This window comes from Enhydra lutris, unplaced genomic scaffold (genome assembly GCF_002288905.1).
Source record: "Enhydra lutris kenyoni isolate GAN:26980312 unplaced genomic scaffold, ASM228890v2 scaffoldscaffold1, whole genome shotgun sequence".
Taxonomy (NCBI): domain Eukaryota; kingdom Metazoa; phylum Chordata; class Mammalia; order Carnivora; family Mustelidae; genus Enhydra; species Enhydra lutris.
This window is the reverse complement of record NW_019154085.1, coordinates 4,620,388-4,636,199: the sequence shown is the minus strand read 5'-3', so window position 1 is coordinate 4,636,199 and position 15,812 is coordinate 4,620,388. Positions and strand designations below refer to the sequence as shown.

General features: G+C 47.9%; 1 protein-coding gene across 1 annotated transcript; it reads left to right on the top strand.

The window, feature by feature from the left end:
• Positions 1-1,166: 1,166 nt before the first annotated feature.
• Positions 1,167-12,454, top strand: LOC111144155 (caveolae associated protein 2). Its single transcript, XM_022498331.1, has 2 exons — positions 1,167-1,688; positions 11,486-12,454. The coding sequence occupies exons 1-2, from the start codon at positions 1,206-1,208 to the stop codon at positions 12,230-12,232; spliced, it is 1,230 nt and encodes a 409-aa protein (XP_022354039.1). The 5' UTR covers positions 1,167-1,205; the 3' UTR covers positions 12,233-12,454.
• The last annotated feature ends 3,358 nt before the right edge of the window (positions 12,455-15,812 follow it).

Here is a 15,812-nt window from a genome sequence, read left to right as displayed (position 1 = left end):
GGCATCTGTTCTCTCCGAACGGTTCCGAGAAGGCCCATTACAAACTTCCTGCTGAAACACTCCGAAAGGCTGGATACATTTAAAACCAATTCAAGCATGTAAAGTCGTTTTAGAAAATAAGCCCCGCGTCCCAAGGGTTCCGCCGAGGAGGGCCGTGTCTCAGAACAGGTGTGCCACTTCACTGAACAGGAATTTGGAAATGTCAAACGTTAGAGGCACTTCAGAAACCCCGACTCAGCCGCCCGACACTTAGACTTGCGGCACGTGTCAATAAACGACGCGCGGAGCTATAGGTATTTGAGAAACTCTCTCGGCACAGATTCAGAATTAGCTGAGCCAAATCAGCATGGTAGGTTCTTAAAGAGACTACACTTTTTTTGGGTTTTCCTTTTTCGATTTTACTTCTCAAAAAGAAACTCTGTATTTTAGAAAACGGTCATTCCAAACCTCACCTTCTATTACGTGACCGGCACACATCAGCGGCACATGTTTTCACATTCCTGAAACTCTCAGGCTCTTTCAACTTATGCTGCACCCCCAGTCGCAAGAGTCCTAAGCACTGGGCTGCCTTTTCTCGTCGTTCTCGGGGTGGCTTCTGTTACTTTGGGAATTAAAAACTCACAAGACCAGCTTGGCTGCAAGTGCCCTTTTCAACGGAGCCCCTCCCAGTGCAACACGTTCCTCCTGCCGCCCCTTGTCCTTCTAGGGCAAAGGCAAACAATACTTCCCGTTGCAATAACCTGTATCCAGGAAAACACACACACACGCGCGCGCACACACACACACACACACACACCCGTAGCATAGCAGCCAGAGAAAAGTTTACGAGCTCTAGCCAACTGCAGACCAGGGAGCGAAGCCAAATTCGCATGTTTCTCTCCGCCTCTGGATGAAGTCATGGTTGAAACATGGCCCTGAACTTCTGCTACAAAGGGATAGAGACGGAGGAAAGAAAACCTGCAGGAAAGAGCCCGGGGCCAAGGAGCACGGGGTCAGGAAGTGCGCGGCCGCTTCTGCACCCTGAGTGGTTGTCGGGTCTGTGAGCTTCGCCTCCCACTGGGTGGAGTCGGGCTTTTAAGAGCGGCTGGAATGCAGTTCCCCCGGTCCGTGGAGCCGTCGGTGCGTGTGACCCTCGGCCGGTCCCGGAGAGCCGCGGTTCGCTCCCTTCCTCCCCGCCCCGGGAGCACCTTCCCACCTGCCCAGCCATGGGGGAGGACCTCGCCCAAGCCGAGAAGCTGCAGCACCTGGGCTCTGGCACGTGGCAGGAGAAGCCAGCCAGCCCCAGCCTAGCGCCCTCCTCCACGCCGAGCCCCAGCCTGAACCTGGGGAGCACGGAGGAGGCCCTCCGGGACAGCGCGCAGGTGAACGCCGTCACGGTGCTCACGCTGCTGGACAAGCTGGTGCACATGCTGGACGCGGTGCAGGAGAACCAGCACCACATGGAGCAGCGGCAGATCAGCCTGGAGGGCTCCGTGAAGGGCATCCAGAACGACCTCAACAAGCTCTCCAAGTACCAGGCGTCCACCGGCAACACCGTGAGCAAGCTGCTGGAGAAGTCGCGCAAGGTCAGCGCGCACACCCGGGCCGTCAAGGAGCGCATGGACCGGCAGAGCGCTCAGGTGAGGCGGCTGGAGGCCAACCACGCCCAGCTGCTCCGGCGCAACCACTTCAAGGTGCTCATCTTCCAGGTCAGTGCCCCCCCACGCCTCCCCCTGCGCAGCTGGGGCCCCTCCGCCCTCGTGATCTCAGCCCGCCTGGCCCTCCCGGCCATTTGGGCATCTGTCCTGCCTGTCGGGGACCACGCACACGCAGCATTGTCCCTGTCCGCCTTCAGCAGGAGGCGGCGGGATCCGCGCGGGGGTGCGACCTCTCGGGTCACCGCAGCCTCAACCCACGGCGGATGCCCGGGGGTCCGCAGGCCAGGGTCGTGCGTTAGGGAGCACCTAGAGGCAGTCCACGGTTGGGAGGGGAGCAGGTGCACGCACCCTGGTCACATTCGTTGGTCTCTGCCCTCCGACTGCAGCTGTTAGCCGGGAAGGGCACGTTCCTTCCGTGGCTGTTGATTAACTCTTTGTGGAAATGAGACAATCGTGCGAGCTGGTTTTTTCATCAAGTCAAATTCATGACTGTGTTAAGTGTCTCTTAGTGGAGAAGACACCCGTGTGGGGGGGACTAACCAAGTATTGAAGACGGATTCCCTCAGAGTTGAGCTAGTCTCTTCCTTGAAGATTCTTTTGGCCAAAGCAGTCTTTGTTATTTTTCTAGCCAATGATGCACTAAGAACACAGAGTGTAACTCTTCGCGAGCGCGCCAGGTGGGCTTGTTTTGGCCCAGGGAAACCACAACAGTAAGGTAAAACAGAAGCAGTGTTACCAGCCACAATCACGGAGGCTCGTCTTGAGTATTTTCTCCTTAAATGGTTGCCTTAGAATAAAAAGGCCACTTAATTTTTTTAATGCATCAATGATGCAATTAATGTCGCAAGAGGGTATCTGGGGACAGGGAGATAGCGTGCGGCTGTTGTTCCGCCAAGTGGTGGGCATTTGTGCGTCCCAGGGCAGCCCGGCCTAATGCTGGAAGCCCTTCCGCCCGGTGGAACGCAGCCAACGCAGAGCCCAGGAAGCAGTTGCCATCCCTGCCCCAGGGCTGTCTCCTTGTGACCATGTGAATAGGAGAGGGTTTCAAAGCCATGGAGGGGAGAGGCTATAACCAACTGTTTGATTGTGAAAGGCGCACAAGAAGAGCCTTCATCTCCCAAGGGAGATTTAGAAATTGGAATTTAACCGAGGGAGCCTTCTTTTTTCTAAATGAATCTGCTCTGCCAAGTTAGAACCTAAGCCTCCTTCCCTCCATAAAAGGAAGGACTCATCCTGCTGCTTTTCTGTCCTCCCCAAATTGCACTTGATGTAAAGCTTCAGGCGCTGATGACCTCCTATGCCTCGCAGGCTCTCGCAGCCTAGACATGTTTTAGCTTTTCATGCAAATGGGGGAGCTTTTCATGCAAATGGGGGAGCTTTTCATGCACCAGATGAACTGAAAAGAGATATGGTGACTGCGCCTTTCTTAAGCGATGTAAGATCCTTACTTTATTAGCCTAAAAGATATTAGAAATCTCAGCTCTCAAGGCATTTCTAAATTAAATACTGATCTCCAAACAAAACCAAACATGTACAGACATGTTTAAATCTGAGTCATCAGAGGAAATGTTCCTCCTTCCCATGGGACTCAGGGAGATCGTCTCTTGTCCTCTATCCCTCCGTTAAGGGGGCGGGAGGGGAGGAACTAGTAGGGGGAGATCATCATTTGTCAGGATCGGTTTACGTTTCCTTTTGCCACGGGCGTTCTGTAGATGTTGGGGGGCAGGGGTGGAGAAGACACATGACTCAAAATTCAAGAGAACAATAAATCTGACATATAAAAAAACCAAACAAACAAAGACAACTGTTGGGGAACTTCAGGACTCGATCTGCTGTTGAGCCCTACCTCAGTCTTCAGTTTGGGACTGACAGGTGTGAAGCTGCAGCCAGATATGGTAGCAGTTCTCCGTATGGCGCGTAGCGGCGAAACGGGGTGCGCGAGCAAGGTGGGCGCTTCCCAGAGAGCCCAGAGCAGCGCCTTCAGGCCCCGCGGTGCGCGTTCTACTGAGCTGCCCCAAGGACACTCCTTTGTTTATTTTAGAAAGAGCAGTTTAGGAGTCAAGGAGCTGGACCTTTCTTCAACTATGGAAGACACCTTAGCAGCCTGAAGGATATCCGAAGTCTCCCCTCTCAAGATATTGTAAGGTGATTATTTTGACAGACACAGACAGGTGCGATCTCCTAGTGGACGAAGGGCCGCTCGCTCTCTGAAAGCTGGGTGTCCGGGTCAGTGGCCGCGCCCGTGGCTGGGACATCGGCGTGTGCTGGAGAGTGCTCCGGGTTCGGGCTTGAGAAGCTCTATTTTGTCGGACGGACCCTGGTTCGTATCCGAGTTTCACCGCCTGAAGCTCCCGGATCTTGTGCACACCTCGCACCTCTCTAAGCTTCTGTTTTCTCACCTGTACGCTGAGGCTGTTAATAGGAGCAAAACACTGTTGGGCTCTTTCCGTAAGCTCGGCATGCTCTAAGTGTCTTTGCGTGTTATCTCATTTCCCCCAATTTACAGATGGGATGTGGAGATTCAAAGACGTTTCTGTCTTGTTGATGTTACCTGGGAAGAAAGGAGCGTGGCGGGGTAGGCAGGCCGCGTCCCTCGTTGCGTGTCTGCTCTTCTGCGTGAAGGCTGCTTCCTGCCTGCCTCTCCTACGGGTGAGGAGTGAATGGAATAACCTTTTAAAATGGTTAGAGAGGGGCGCCTGGGTGGCTCAGTGGGTTAAAGCCTCTGCCTTCAGCTCGGGTCATGATCCCAGAGCCTGCTTCCTCCCTTCTCACTCTCTGCCTGCCTCTCTGCCTACTTGTGATCTGTCTGTCAAAAAAAATAAATAAAATCTTAAAATGGTTAGAGACTGGCATGGCGTCTCAAGGGACAGAAGCTCTTCTTGGGCCATCTGAAATGCATTTGCACAGAGTGGAGGCTACACTTCCGCTTGGTTAGAAATGTGCCTCTTGAGTAACAAACGACCCCTCCCTACCCAAGACCTTAAAATGGCGAGGCTTACGCTTTTTAGTTGGGACATTGTACGACAGCTTCATGTTGAAATCAGTATTATGTCCACAACACACCATGAGAGCAAAGGGCTGACCCAAAATAGAGCCTTCCTGTGGCATGAGTCTTCATGGAGTGACAGCGGGTGGGTAAGAGGATGAGGCGGCAGATGATACACCAGGTACCGCCTCGTACCTAATTCGTCATTTTCAGTCCACTCAAATCCTATGCTAGACTTTCCTCGACTAAATCCATTGGTTTTCTAGTATAAAACAAACAAAACATTTGATGTGAACATTAAAAATAGAAAAAGAGAGAGGGAAGAAACTGCGTCACTTGCTTGAGCACATTTAGTACATAGTGTCCAGACGATTAGGCTTCCAGTTTGCGAAGTCCTGTTGTGTCCTCCAGAATCTGCAGGTGCTTCCTGGTTGGTCACTCCGTTGGTTTGTCGACCAGGTACTTAGATGCTAGCACTCCTTTAAACTCCAAACTTTGTCCTTATTTTGTCCTGTTTGAAAAAATATTATTGGGCACTTGGGTGGCTCAGGTGGTTGAGCGTCTGCATTTAGCTCAGGTTGTGAATTCGGGATCCTGGGATGGAGCCCTGTGTTGGGCTGAGCAGGGAGTCTGCTTCTCCCTCTCCCACAGTCCCTCCCCACTGCTCATGCGCTCTCTCTCTCGGTCTCTCTCTCTCTCAATAAATAAATAAAATCTTTAAAAAATAAAAATAAATAAAATATATAATCTATTTATTTACTTAAATGTCTGCTGAACTTACCACATCATTGTGGCGTGAAAGCCCCTCATGTCTTTGGCAATTACTTTAATTACAGTATCTAAAACTAGAGACCATTCCTCTCCCTTTGAGCAATGAAAAAAAAAAAAAGGTAAAATCCTTATTAATTTTAGCAGCTTTTCTTCTTACACTATTTTATAATAGCTTCAGAACAATGTTTGAATTCAAAATACTGTGACAGGACCCAGTATAAATGAAATAAGACTCAGAGGGATTGGTGATCAAAAAGCAAACGCTGAAGACTAATAAGACTAATGCTTTTTCTGTAAGTATGGCTATCTTTGCCTAAAAATAGCACTTACACAGAAAATCAGTGAATTTACTGTTAAAAAGGGAATTTTCTCTGTTGATTGAAGAGCCTAGAATCTCACAGGTAACTGGCCAGGAGGGTGTGGTGCCCACTTATGCCTTAAGGTTCTCGTAATGATTATCTGAAAAAGCAGTTTGGGAATGATTTCCAATCTAGGGAACAAAATGAGAGTACTCATGGACAGCTTACACTTTCATCCACATAAAATTGTGAAATTGGGTGAAAAGAGTAGAGGCTGGTGTTCACTGTAGGCACATTCATGGAGAATCGGGCCCATCAGCGTGTTCAAATATTCATTGTTTGGCTTCCTTTGATGCGATCAGAATTTGAGAAAAGTGCTAAAAGTGTAACATCTTCAGACTATTTTAAAGTTGAATTTTTTTTTCAAAGATGGCACTTTCTCCACCCAAAGCCACTGCTCTGAAAACCGCTAAATTATTAAACCTGTAGAAGAAATGAGAATACGGAAAATCAAAGACCTGTTTAGGTGACAACTCGCCATGTTGATGTCACATTGATTAACATTCCCATAATGGGGTATTGGTTTTGATGGGAGGCTTACCCCGTTCCCTTTGAGTTTCTGAGATAAACAAAATACTGGCTTCTAAGTGTTATTATTTGTACTTACGGAAGGTGAGCACTGCCTCAGGCATGTTACGTAAATAACTGATTATTGTTTCTTCAGAAGAATCATTACTTTCTCTCATTTATTAAAAACTAGACTGTTTCTCAGATGCAGCCCTCCCACGTGCACGCGGCCCCCTCTGTCGTTTTGCGATCTGGATCTGGTAGAACTGAGTGAGCGACAAACATTCTCCAGGGCAGCTCAGGTCCTAGAGTTGGGATTCTTGCATGAAACGAAACCTGTTTGGCGTTCGTACACTGGGAGAACGCTTCTAAAATTTGTTAATTATTTTTCATGGGATTTACATTAATATCAGAAAATCAAACGTTTGGTTTAACCTCATTTTATATCAAAGCAGCTAAGGCCCTGGGAAAGTGACTAACAAGGTTTCCTTTTCTTAATAATAGAAATTAGAGAGCTGAATGGCAAAATGAAGTAAAAACAAACACTGTATTCCCACTACGGCAAAGTTCATGTTTACTGGGTTTTCTACACCAGCTTTTAAATAATTCAGAATGATTTGTTTTCCATTTTGTGGTGGGTGTGTGTGTGTGTAACAAAGAATACCTAACCCGTGTGATTTTAAAAAAGAATTGAACCCTTGATAGCACTGAAAAATAATGAAACTTTTAAATCCTCCACAATGTGAAAGACTGCTCAGGGATTATAACTAATGCATTTTATTCTTATGACTTGCTGATTCTACCGACAGCTACCTTAGGGGTGCAGTTCTAATCAATGGCTTTATCCACTTGGCAATCTATACCTCAGAAACACAAATTGGAGAAAACCATCAATGTGTAAAGGAGACCTATAAATCAGAGTGTCAGGTGGGCATAGTTCCGTTTTAATAACTAGTATTTAGAGGTTATCGGATGAAGCATCCCATGGACTCAAATTTATGGTCCTCCTATCCCTTCAGGATGCCACCACATCCCTGTGGGACTGTGGCAGCCGTAGTTAATTTCTTCTAACAACAGGGATGAGAAGTTAGTGACAAAAGAACAGAGTGCTGACTTTTCTCCCCTCGTTCAAGCTTTTTCTCTAGGCTTCCTTTTCCCATGCCAGTCACAGAATCTCCTTCTCTTTTAAAGTGTCTACTTCTGTATATGCCCAAAGATTTGCTTCCATGATCTCCAACCCAAGAGGTGCTTGGCAAGTTGGCAAGTTTCTCCATGTTGATATCTACATGCACAACCGGGATGGTTAGTTCATGAGAATCAGTATAAATAGCAAACAAGCTGAAGTGGAAGAAAAAATGCCACTTCTCAGGAGTTCTTTCCATTCCTTTTCTCTTCCGTGCTGCAAGCACATCATTCATATATGTTTGAAGTGCGCTGTTTAATTCTCCCTTCCTTTGAAAAACTCCTAAGGGTTCTTGTGAAAGGTCAGAACCCAGAGCAGCTGCATTACTGGCGGCTGAGTACCTTTTTGAAAATAAATCTGTAGGGCAAACAGTCAGCGGCTCTTGGGGGATTCTGCTAGACAGAAGTGCCCAAGAAAGCAATGCAGCCCACCAAGGATTCTTCACGCCACGTTAAGGAGTCACAAACCCAGAACAGATACATGCGTAATTGCATAGTTAAGCAGTCCCCCTGGAAGGAGCTGTCCGTACTGGATTCTGTGCGAGAAGGCAGAGCAAAAACATGAGGACAGAAGGCTGAAGGGCAAGTGTCCCTTCACCTGTAGACAGGGAGCTATCACCAGATGTTTCCACAAGGTGTGTGCGAGAGGACCAAGCAATGGCCCGTGTGCAGGGAAGACGGGGCACCCAGGGACAGCGCCGTTCTAGAAAACCTACGTCTGAGATGCTGGTTGAGTTTCCACCATCGTAACAGCCCCTTCATGGTCCCGTACAGGTCCAGGTCTATGTTTTGTTTCACCAAAACAATAGAGATTTAGAGGGAGTGTCGGTATTTTCCCGCTTCTACAGACACAGGATGGAAAGGTAAGACCCGCGTGTGCTCAGACACCTGCAGATTCCTGTGGGAAGGGGAGGCGCTTGCCCTCACACTGGATGCCACAGGCGACCACGGAATAAACCACGTCCGGCAGACAGAACGCAGAACACCACTCAAGGAATAACAGTGACAACGGAAGCTTAAAGCAGTTAGTCAAAAAGACATATCTCACTTGTTTCCAGTTTTATGAAGACCCGCCCAGCTCGTTCTGGATTATGTCCGTTCCCGCTGGGTTTATTTTCAGAGCGGGTGTAAGCACGCTTGAATCAAGGTCCCAGGCGTCCTCGGAAGGAGTTCAGCGGGTCTGCCTCTATCCCTCAGCTGCCCTCCTATGTGCCCGATGTATCCACTACACATCACCACCGACTCACCCGACCTTGCTCAAACCTGTTCCCAAAGGACATGTCACAAGCGAGACCAGAGTTTCGACTCAACAGGAAAGATGTTGTCTTAATAACAAAAAGCACATTTAAGACAAAAGGCAACACTGTTGAATTCTTTTAAAAGCACAGTTACTATGTATACCTCTCTGTTAAGGCTGAAGAAGGGAAGTCATCAGGGTAATTCTCTGAGCACCTGCAGAGATCAGGCCATACAAAATGTAGCCGAGCTTAGTTTCAAAGTTTCCCACCCAAATTTCCACTTCCTTCACTGATGACTTGCAATAACATTTCACGGAGTTCTCGGTTTCTGCTTTTCCTCCAAACAGCTCCTGGCAAACTCTCCCAACCCTCTTGTCAAACCCCAGAAGTAATTTTGCTTCTGGACTAAGCATCAGGGCCGTAGCTGTTTCTGTGGTCGCCCCCCCCCCCCCCCCCATGATGCTCCTCCACTGAGAATAACGTCTTTCCTGAAAAATGGAAACGATTCCCTTCGGCGTAGGCTCGCCTCATTTCGCAATGGAGCTACAGTCCACAGACTTCCTTCTAAGACACAGAGCTAAGCCCATTCTTTTGTAGTCCTCAAACCTACCCAAAGGACAGGGGTAATTCCTGTTGCAGCTGCCCACGTCCTTTCTCAGCCCCATGAGGCGACGGGCGCTCATCCGGCAAGTGGCTACTCAAGCATTCTCGGCGTTGGGGCCTAACCGAACAAGAGACAAAAACTGCCGCTCTCGTGGGGGGTCACGCCAGCGAAATAGCAGCAAGTTGAGACTTGAAACATGGGAAAGTCGCTTTCTAGAGAAGTCCAAGTCACAAATGACTCATGGGAATCCCATCCTCCTTTCAATTTTTTCTTTTTTTTTAGTCTTTTGTACTGTGTTCCTGACACTTTCCACGATACTCAGAATGGGTGGTTGTGGAGAGAGCTTTGGGAAGCAGAATCTGTGACTTCTTTACTCTAAAGAGATCCTGTTCAACCAGATTTTGTGCTATTTATCTCTACCCAAGATGTTATCCTTCGTTTGTAACCAGTTTATGGAAAGGACCAGCGTATGAGTGTGTGTGTGTGTGTGTGACACAGGGACACGGGAAGACACGGGCTATATTCAGAGTATCACAGTTATACTACTCCGTGGTTAATAAGAGGGACTTCCAGTTTCTCTGTATCAAACTTTGTGCATTTAGCTTTTGTAAGCAAAAAGGTAAAAGGTGGGCAGGTACACTCACAGAGTATGTGTTTGATCATGACCCCGATGTTACTGACTTTTTGGTCAATCAAAATTGCAAAACAAGAAGGGAAGGTCCATCCTGTTAACATGAACTTTACATGAAGTGGAGATCCCGGATAGACCTTTAAATACGAAATCTGGTTATGTCTCAAGCTGAGAGTCTCCTGGACGGCCCACAGTATAATGTGGACACCAAAGCTCTGGTTGAAGCCAGGGTGGGCACGGGCTCGGAAGCCTGGCCCACCCCGGCACTCCTACGAGCCCCGAGTGTCCCTGGGAGTACAGTTGGAAGGCTGCTCATTGAGGGCAAGTCCTCTTGTTCTTATCTGGAAGAAACCGAGACCCAAAGAGAGTAGGTTGTTTGCTGAAAGTCCCTCAGCCTGTCAAAAGTCCAGCAGGGCTGAGACTCTGGCTCCTGTCACTCGTTCTTTCTACTGAGCTGTTTCTTCCCATAAAAATGTGAAGCCTCCCCTGCCCGTTGGCTCTCGTTAACCCAGTATTCAAAGACCAACATAAAAAATGAAAGGGCTTCCTTCCTATGCTGTGTGACCAAGTCTGTCTGAAGTCGTAGCCACCCACCCGGCGGTGTGGGAGCGCCATTGCCCTTGACTCTGAAGGCACGTTCTCGGGCTCTGCTCCCTGAGACACAGGAAGGGGCAGACCTTTGCCTGTGTGCCTGGAGGCTGGAGCAGGAGCTACGCTGGGAACAGTACAGGGAAGGGGGCAGATTCCTGAGCCCTGTCACTCTCGCTCTGGGTGGGGGCCCGAAGTAGTCTTGCCCTAGGAAGCCCCGTATAAAAGAGCCTTGATAAGATACATCAGTGTTCCCACTCACCACTCTGAAAATGGCCGTGGCATGCCGCCTCTCCTTACTAATGTCCACAAAGGATATCCTAAACCACAAGGCTCCAGGGGTGGGCCCCTAGGAAGGCTGGCCCTTGCTTTTCTTACTCTAAAGTTATGTCATTAGAAAATTAATGTGCAGTTCCAAAAATTAATGTGCAGACACCAAGGTTGACCATACTTTTACTTCTGGCTCCCACCTGGGGAGGGAACCCTATTAAGGCTTTATATGGGGTCCGATACTTGAAGACTTCCCAGTCCTCTCCCTTGCCCCCATCTTTTATCTTCTAACTTGGCCTCCAGGCTCTTTTGCAGTGGGATTTTGCCAGGAACAGAGCTATCTGACCTTGAAGGAGGGTAGGAGAGAGAGGCCTCTTGGGTTCACAGTCACTTACTTTAGCTCCTTTATCTAGGCAACTTCCTGATCTATCAGAACCACAGCCCACTTCCCCCGCTGCCTGTCACTGATAGGGCCCTTGCCAGCTGCCCTGGTCATATTCCCAACAAGCAGCCCTTGCCCTTATCCAGCCTCCGGGAGTGACTTGACCCGTTTAGTATTAACTCCTCACATGCTAGAAAACAAAAGCCACAAGTGAACGTTTGGTTTCTATCATCCCGCTGGCCAGAAAGACCGACACAGCAGGTCACAGCAGTTCGGGACAATTTGTGAAATCCGTTATTAACATGAAATCTACATGGTCCGTCTTTTCAGGAAGAAAATGAGATTCCTGCCAGTGTGTTTGTGAAGGAGCCGGCCTCCAGCCCCGCCGAAGAGAAGGGGGAGCTCGCCGACGAGAACAAGTCCCTGGAGGAAACCCTGCACACGGTGGACCTCTCATCGGACGACGAATTTCCCCTCGAGGAGGCGGCCCTGGACGACAGCGCGGAGGAAAGGGTAGAAGAGAGCAGGGCGGAGAAAATAAAGAGATCTAGCCTGCGGAAAGTAGATAGCCTCAAGAAAGCTTTTTCTCGCCAGAACATCGAGAAAAAAATGAACAAGCTGGGCACAAAGATCGTATCTGTAGAGAGGAGAGAGAAGATCAAGAAATCCCTCACCCCCAGTCACCAGAAGACATCTTCGGGGAAAAGCTCCCCGTTCAAGGTCTCTCCCCTCACCTTCGGGCGGAAGAAAGTCCGGGAGGGAGAGAGCCCAGCCGAAGCCGAGACCAAGTCTGAAGACGCGGCGAGCAGCGACCAGATACCCGCCGAGCAGGAGGACGGACTTTCCGGAACGTCGGCGTCCGGCGCCCTGGCGCAGGGACAGAGCAGCGAGGCGCTCGCAGGAAGGGCGCCCCGGGGGAGCAACGTCGACTTGACCATTGAGGAGGATGAAGAAGAGCCCTCGGAGGCCGTGGAACAGGCCCGGGAGGTTCACTACGAGGGCGGCGACCGGCTGACCTCGGAGGGCGCGGAGGGCGCGGTGCCGCCTGCGGTGCTCCGCGTGGACCAGGCGTCCTGAGCGCCGCGCGCCGGCCCGGCCTGCGCTCCGGGGCCCGTGAGGACCAGCGCGCGGAGCCGGCCTCGCGCACGTCCCCTGCGCCGCCCGTCCCGCCCGTCCTCGTCCGAGCCGCCGTCCTTCCCGCTGCGGCAGCGTCGCACGCAGGCCCGAGATCTCGACCACCGCCCGCCCGGCGCGCCTTCTCGCTGGCTCTCGGGTTCCCCGTCGGTGTAGTTTCTGCAGGATCGCGCGGAAGGAGAGCGGCGGCGGCTGCGCAGCGCGCCCGGTGCGGCCCGGCTACGCGCCCGGTGCGGCCCGGCTACGCGCCCGGTGCGGCCCGGCTACGCGCCCGGTGCGGCCCGGCTACGCGCCCGAGCTCCTGAAGACACGCGCCTGCAGCGCGCTTCGGCTTTGGTCGTTCCAGGAGCCCGGGGCACGGTGCCGGCGCCGTCCCGATGCCCGCAGAGCTCCGAGAAGCGAATGGCTGCGCTTCAAGTGTCCGATACACAATACCCATATGCACTGAAGCTAGACGTAACTACGTTATATTTCGGGCGGGAACACTTTTTAAGAAAGGTGGAAGAGAAGGTCCAGTTGGTTATTCACTTCATAGAAACCAGTGTCTGAAATGAAATTACTGAAAATGAAGGACAAAAACTGAAAGACTGTAATAGCTAATAAAGGGAGATGAAGGAAAGCCAGGACTATCAGAGAAAGAAAACCAAGGAGAAGTTGGAAAATAAGAGAAACCAGAAAGGAAGAATGCCAAAGAGAATGAAGAGAAAAAAACTACGTGCTTAGGAAGAAAATATTTACAGTATTAACTCAAGTATTCCATTCCTTAAATAATAATTCTAACAAGTTTTATATATCCCGGAATAATAGGTTCTATCTTCACAGTATTCTTATTTTCTAATATTTTCAAATAATATGAAAACATAGTTTACTGTGTTAAAGTTGCATTTTTCTTAATAAATCAAAGACATTACAAATATTTCTCCAGGGAGGTTTAAAAAGATGTCTCTTTAACATGAGAATGAACACAAATCTTCAAAATTCCATGTGCTGTCTTTTGGAGGAAGCTGGATCATACTATTCTTTCATGTTTTCCAAATTTGAAATAACCTTTACTCTCCAGATGATGTAACATAGGTCTAGAAAGTTGTTAAAATCAACAGGTTTGAGAAGGGAAGGATTCTGTTTTTCCTTTTTGTACATAGGGCTGATTTCATCCCAGGTCATATTTTATTTATGTATTAACTTCACAGAATATTAATATGATTCTTCCAAAAGCATGCTAGTGTATATGGGCACATTTATTCCGACAGAATAATTTTTACTACTGCCTAACATTATACTAAAATAGTGCTTTATCTATTTTTAATTACAGAGTGCTAATGTTTTGAGAAAACTATTGAATTTTAGTTTAGAGATGGTTGTGCGAGGGAGCAAACGCCCCACCTTTCGTACATACCACTCACCATATGTAACCTTACAAATAGAAGTAATCCACGACTGTATTAACAAATGACGCTTTGTGTTAGAGAAGGAAAGAAGGATTAACAGATGTATTAATGGCATAACCTATACAGCTCTGTCCTTGTTTGGCAATAATGTACCCCAAATACTAGATTGTTGAACTAACAATGGCTGTGTTAAAGAAGACTAAATAAACCAAACAATAAAAAGTATAGAACAATGTCAGTTTTTTGGCAGAACAATTTTAGAACGAGCAAGAAGAATGGATTTTTAAACTCTCCCACAAACAGAGCTGTAACATTCATCGTTTCCACCTTGATCTCCCCTATTAGCTCTGCTTTCTTTTTCCCCTGATCTCATTTAGAAATCCAAGTCTCATTCTTCAAGTTTAACTTTCTTGACATCACTTTGCCAGAGAGCATCTGAATTTATCGCAGCAGCTTGATAAATTTGATAGTGCCATCTGCATTTTTATTGTTTTGTACCAGACCTTATAATGCCTTAAAGAGCCCTGCAAACATGGGTGTATTGAGCATATGTGCAGTTCATTCACACCGATCAACCTTTGTCTGCGGTGCCACCGTGCACTTGGTAGAGGACTTCGTTCACTCCAGGCCCTGAGCTGGCCTATTTAACCTTTATGAAGTCGCTGTCACTTTTTGCAGCCAGAGTTGGGGGATCCAGAGTTAATGTACAGTGTATATTTTTCTTTCCAAAAATGCTTATGCTGTTTGTTCCTATAAACCATTTGCATGCTGGCGAAAAGTCATGCTTAAAGCTTTTTAGATTTTATTGACATACATTTATTTTGTGTTCCCCATTTGAAGCATTAAAATTCTAAGTAATAAAACAGCGAATTAGGCCAGATAATTGTTGGAAAACACATACTGTAGGGATTAGAGAGAGCAGCAGTTGTGGAAATGGAAGCTGTTTATTCTGTATCATTGTTGAGTTATTTGCACACTGGTGAGGCTGAAAAGTCCCCAAATTAGATATGTCTTCCTTCTACCCACCCAATAACCCGTTCCTAACTTTATGTGCCTGGAGCTCAGGAACTAAATTAGTTTCCCCCCAAAGACGGGTTATACATTAATAAGCACTGAGATCCGTATCTCAGAAATATAATTCAGGAGTGAAGAAGCATCTCTTATACAGACCACAAATCTCACCGAAATATAGCAAAGATGTCACTTTACTACAAGATCTTATTTTTAATATATACAGACATACATATTTCAACAGGAATATTTTCCTCTTTCCACTTAGGAATCTAGCATTTGGCTGAATTTCCTTTTATGCATGAAAATAAAAGCTCCATGCTAAGGCCACTTCTGCACAAAATAAAGATTTTTCACATTTATCGTATGATGAAAGCCCAAAACTTTCTGTTTTTAGCACTGCTCGTGTGTTTCAGTCCACCGTCAAGAGACGAGACGCTCCTTCCACGGACCAAACCGCTAGTGTAAGTAAAGGTTATAATGAAAGGCATTTCCGACATTAAGACACGAATGCCCAAGCCCAGTTAATTCTTGCTTGAAAGTTTGTTTACTGCCCTGCAGCTCAGGTCTAAACGATTTTATAGCGGAGACTGGGAGTCTGAGGGACTGAGGTACACGGAGCAATCATGATTAACAGTTCCATAGCAACCACAAGTCTTTTCCTAAAAACCAAGACTCCGACGCGGCTAAACAAGTTTCGGATGAAATTGGCCTTGCGACCTTTGTATTCTGCTCCATCTGGGTGTCGAGATAAAGACTGTGGCAGCCAGGAGCGCGTTCCTAAAGGGAACAGGCAGTAACTCACATTATTACATTGCTACATCCTTAACGACCCAGCCCTCTCTTTTTTGTTTTAACCACGGCATTACCCTGTGGTTTCTGAAACTCTAACAGTATTTTTAACTCTTCACCCAAACTGCCCCAATTAAGAAGCCACACCTTTAGCAAAATGACCTGATGGTCATACATGTGAAGACTTCCCACCACCTTGGGTCAGTCCTACCATGCGCTGAACACAAGTATTCTCTCATTTCAGATTTTATTTATTTATTTATTTATTTATTTATTTATTTATTTAAGAGAGAGAGAGAGCACAAGCAAGGGAGACGGGCTGAAAGATAAGC